The sequence below is a fragment of the Sinocyclocheilus anshuiensis genome, unplaced genomic scaffold (genome assembly GCF_001515605.1).
Source record: "Sinocyclocheilus anshuiensis isolate Anshui unplaced genomic scaffold, SAMN03320099.WGS_v1.1 scaffold1761, whole genome shotgun sequence".
Lineage (NCBI taxonomy): Eukaryota > Metazoa > Chordata > Actinopteri > Cypriniformes > Cyprinidae > Sinocyclocheilus > Sinocyclocheilus anshuiensis.
This window is the reverse complement of record NW_015538073.1, coordinates 244,911-249,972: the sequence shown is the minus strand read 5'-3', so window position 1 is coordinate 249,972 and position 5,062 is coordinate 244,911. Positions and strand designations below refer to the sequence as shown.

General features: G+C 33.3%; 1 protein-coding gene across 1 annotated transcript in view; it reads right to left on the bottom strand.

Moving 5' to 3' along the window:
* The window catches only part of LOC107683618 (methionine--tRNA ligase, cytoplasmic-like), a 39,465-nt gene that overhangs the window by 28,020 nt on the left and 6,383 nt on the right, over positions 1–5,062 (bottom strand). The window contains exons 3-5 of the mRNA XM_016479686.1: positions 3,423–3,501; positions 603–777; positions 12–16 (exon numbers count right to left, since the gene is read on the bottom strand). Coding sequence (XP_016335172.1) covers positions 12–16; positions 603–777; positions 3,423–3,501 — 259 coding nt within the window. The remainder of the gene's footprint in view (positions 1–11; positions 17–602; positions 778–3,422; positions 3,502–5,062) is intronic.

Sequence of the window (5,062 nt, the reverse complement as noted above, 5' to 3'; positions counted from 1 at the left end):
CTTATACTCACTTCTTCTGTAGATGAAGCTGGATCACGAATGATTCGTGCGAACTTAAACGCATTTAGATCGGGGATCGGCGCATTCCCTTAAAAAACGAAAGTAACGTTAATCCTCTGCGTCTTCAGCGGCTCAGATGTCGGGAGTAAATGACGACTGCTTTATTCATTATTACATCCAGCAACAAAACACCTCAATCGCTTAATCGGAGACGTTCTTGTCTTCCCCTGCACCGGAGTCGACACAATGGCGGACTGATGACAGCTCACTCAGGGCGGAGCTAAGGTAAGACAGACCTGTCACTCAACTATCGTGGGAGGGGCCTGTGCAGAACTAGGTCATTCTGACAGGAATCTCAGAACAGCCTGATTTGAGAAAGGGGATTTTAAAATAGGGATTTTTATCATTATAGGGTGGATGTGTACACACACATTTATGTTCAAACAACAACAAAAGTGAATTTTGCATCCGATGACCCCTTAAAGGCTGTATTTTGTGATGACAATCAGCTGACTGTATGCATTGTTATACTGTTATCCCTTATACGTTCTCATGAGTTTATTGTATGTATTCTGAGTGCTGTAGGAAGCTCAGTCTCAGGCCGCAGAGACACAGATGTGTGTGTTTATGATGAACTGGACTCACTGCAGTAAGGAACGGTGTGTTTTTCTTGCTCAGACTCTGTTCCAGCCAGTTCAGTGGCTCCTTCATCACAGCGGCCGCTTCGACATGTTTCCCCTGCAGCGCCACCATGTGGAGAGACTGCAGCACTGCCGGCTGAACACACACACACACACACATTATAAATCAATGTCTTTCTACAGCAACACTCAAACAAATACTTACATTCAAGATTTATGTATTGGAATTGCATATAAAACTCCCATTCATTTGGATTACACAGTTTTAATAAATAAACTAATAAACATAATGTGATGTATATTTTGTCAGTCAAAATCAATAAAACAGGTCAGATTTCTGTAATAGTACTAATAAACTAAATGTGTTTTAATATACACAATAACTAATATATATATATATATATATATACACACACACACACACATACATATACATACATATACATACACACACACACAGTATATGTATATATATATATATATATTGCTTGTTCCATCTTCATATTTTTTAACTGAATAAATGTAACCGTTTTCATGATAAACAGACTTATGTTGATTCTAAGCTATTTGATTAAATGCATTTTGAAAATATGATTTAAATATAAACAGATTTAACAAATATTTAAATATGAATATATATAATATCTGAATAATTTATACACACATACATTATATACATATATTTAATATGAATATTTAAATTCATATATTTATTGATTTGAATATTGCTTGATCATATTTTAATCATCTTTATATTTTTTAAATGAATTCATTTAACTTTTCACAATGAACTGACTTATGCCGTTTGAGTCAATCTGAATGAAAGCATTTTGAAAGTATTATTTAAAATGCAAATAGTTAATAATACATTATGGCATGGTCTCCTGAATACAGAAATCGGACAAACATGCATCACATTGAGTTTATTAATTCGTTTATGTTTAAACCGTTAAATCAAAATGCATGGAAATTGTATATGCAATTAAAATGCATAAATCATATGCATAAAATTTAGAGCTATTCTTTTTTTTTGAGTGAAGACATGTTGGTCACGTCTTGGTCCTGGACCTAAACCTGAAGCGATGGGTTGTTCTGATGGCAATGTTTTCATCAGAATGTTATTCTGTTTGTTAATCTGTCTTGTGTGAACATGCAGAATCACAGGATGTCCACAAGTGATAAATGAATCTGAGCCTAAACTATTTTATCTGATGCAGTTATTGTAAAAATGTATTTTGCATGCAACACATTGTGCTGTATAGGCAGGGCTGTACGTTAACTTTTTTTTCACACAGCACTGGTACTACAGAGGTTGAAAGTTTTGTAGCACAGGCCAAAAAGTTGTAGCACAAGTATAAAACGTCTGTTATCATGTCTGAAAACAAACACAAGTAATGGAGTTCATCATTTAAACAGGCACTGATGTTCCATACAGAGCACAAAAAATGCAAACCATCACAAAAATTGTTTTTAGACAAAGTTTTCTTAATTTGCTAAAAATGGAAGAGTGCAGAAACATAACACCTCTTACACCTTAAGAAAATATTAAATAAAAAAAGAATGGCAGACATTTAGGCCAAAGTGAGCAAAGGTTAAAATCTTTGTCATTATTTTATCTTTGTTATTAGAAAATAAGAACAAAGATATACATTACAAATACACATAATATACAAATAAAACAAACAGGGCTTTATTTTTCAGGTACAGTATTTAGCAGTAAAATTCAAGAAATTGAATGTACAAATATTAAAATAAAACACTATATACAGTAATGGAGTTCCATCACTTAAATAGGCACTGATGTTCCTTACAGAGCACAAAAAATACAAACCATCACAAAAATTGTTTTAGACAAAGTTTTCTTAATTCGCTAAAAATGGAAGAGTGCAGAAACATAACACCTCTTACACCTTAAGAAAATATTAAATAAAAAAAGAATGGCAGACATTTAGGCCAAAGTGAGCAAAGGTTAAAATCTTTGTCATTATTTTATCTTTGTTATTATGTTTTAAACCTGAATTAGTTTATTTAGTCTGTTGAACATAAAAGTTATTTTTTGAAGAATGTGGGTAACCAAGCAGCTGCTGGTATTATTTTCCTACTGTAAAAGTCAGTGTGGACCAGCTACTGTTTGGTTACTCACATTCTTCAAAATATCTTCTTTTGTGTTCAGCACAAAAAAGAAATTAATACAGTTGGGACACAAAATGTGAGTAAATGACAAATTAAATTTTTGGGTGAACTATCCCTTTAATGACAGTGGCAGCATGTTTATAGCTACTGTCCCTTTAAGAGCTGCACGCGTTTCTCTCTCAAATGTTTACTTTCATTTTAGACATAACCAACTGTTTATATGTAAACCTTGTGTGTTTTTCACAATCAGACGTGAAAGACAACTTAGTCCAATAATCAGGCGCTTTTTGACAGGCTCTCAGTGTGAGCGCGCTTCATGAGTACGCGCTCAGAAAAGCGCATGCAGAACTGCACGTGAATTAAAGGTTTAACCGGTATTGCTTTAAAGCAGATGGAAATAATGTAGTTTTGTGACTGCGCATAAGTGCAGTGTCCCGTGAGAGTAACTACCACTGAGCTAACACTGATGTGAATGCATGTGGCGTTGTACATTATATTGAGACGGAGGAGGCGCCAGAACTGCAGCTGATAGAATGTGCGCATATATGTCGCACTGTACAGCCCTGTGTATAGGTAATCTGTTGCAGTTACCTAATTATAATAATAATCCGTGTTGTCATATTCATCATTCATCTTTGCGATAGTCACCTGTAAATTGGTTGCTTCCCATTCTAGCCACTGGTTAGTTGCGTCAGTCGCCTTTTGACCGCTGATGTCGAACAGGTATCTGTGGAAACAACATGCAAATATATCACTGTGTCTTTGTGAAATTTGTTTGACATTCGATAGGCTTTAGGTCAAAGCCTGTTGATATAACAATAACACTCTTTTAAAATAACACACAACATCATACGCCAAAAATTCTAAATTCTAATTCAAAGACCCAAGGACAAGTAAATTAATTTGTCTGGTTATGTTTGTCAGAATGAGACTGTGACAGATGCACTGGTTTGTGCATTAAAATTATTTGATTATGGTCTCCTCCAACAGTTCGTTTTACTGTTATGCACTGTATATAATTTATATAATAATTTCAATCCACTGCAGGTGTGCACACAGAGCAAAGTGACTATAAAATGGGTTTATCGATGAACTTCAGTCTATAGTATCTTCTGATAATCAACCTGTTTATCTGCATTACAGGACGAGCTGGCTCTGTTGTTTAGGGAGCAACGGTTTTGTTTTTTAATGCTTTCATTGTTAATTGTTGAGTTTTTACTTTCTCTTTTTCGGTCTTTGTGTTATTTTTCCTCAAGGGGATGCATTTACATTTTATTTCGACCCATAGTTTAATTTGCTGGTAATTACTAGCAGTGCATTTCCTAGAGACTAGAGATATTGTTTTTTTGTACATCTACACTTGTGAGTTTTTTTTAACAGGATAACAAATAAGATTCACCATTTTGCACTACTTGACATCACTTTGTAAAACTCTATGATTTTGTGCAATAACTGATTAATTAAAAGAGCACGTTTGCATGAATATCATAACCTCAGACTAGTAATACTGCACTCTAAAAAATGCTGGGTTGTTTCAACCCAATGTTGGGTCAAATATGGACTAACCCAACTGTTGGGTTAAAAAGTTAATTTAAAAATGTAACCAAAATTTAACCCAACAGTTGGGTTAGTCCATATTTGACCCAACATTGGGTTGAAACAACCCAGCATTTTTTAGAGTGTGGGAGAATGTTATATCTGTCAAACCTCTGTTACTCTTCTGAACATATTTACTTATTTAATAAATTAGTTTTTCATGTAGATAATACAGTGCAATTTATTGTGTTGAATATTGAAAATCTGACCTACATAGCAAACAGACACCCCTGATTTTTAATTAATTAAATTTTTAAATTGTATGCTTATATATAAAGCCATTATTCATTATATAATGCATCGCTAAGGACTTCATTTGAACAACTTTAAAGGTGATTTTCTCAATATTTAGATTTTTTTAACAGACCATACATCAATGGAAAGCGTATTTATTCATCTTTCAGATGACGTATACATCTCAATTTCGAAAAGCTATTCATATGAAGAGTTCATTTGCAAAAACAGATAACTGTTTTTTCATTGTGCATTCCAATTAATCTCAATCATACTGCAGTTGGGTTATTCTGATTAGGTTAAAAAATATCTGAAAAATACAGCTAACTAACACAATAAAGCACAATAAAAACATGATAACATACTAAAAAAACAAGATTTTTGAAAATTATCTGTTTTTGCAAATACACTCTTCACATATATATATATATATATATATTTTTTTTTTTTTCTAAAAA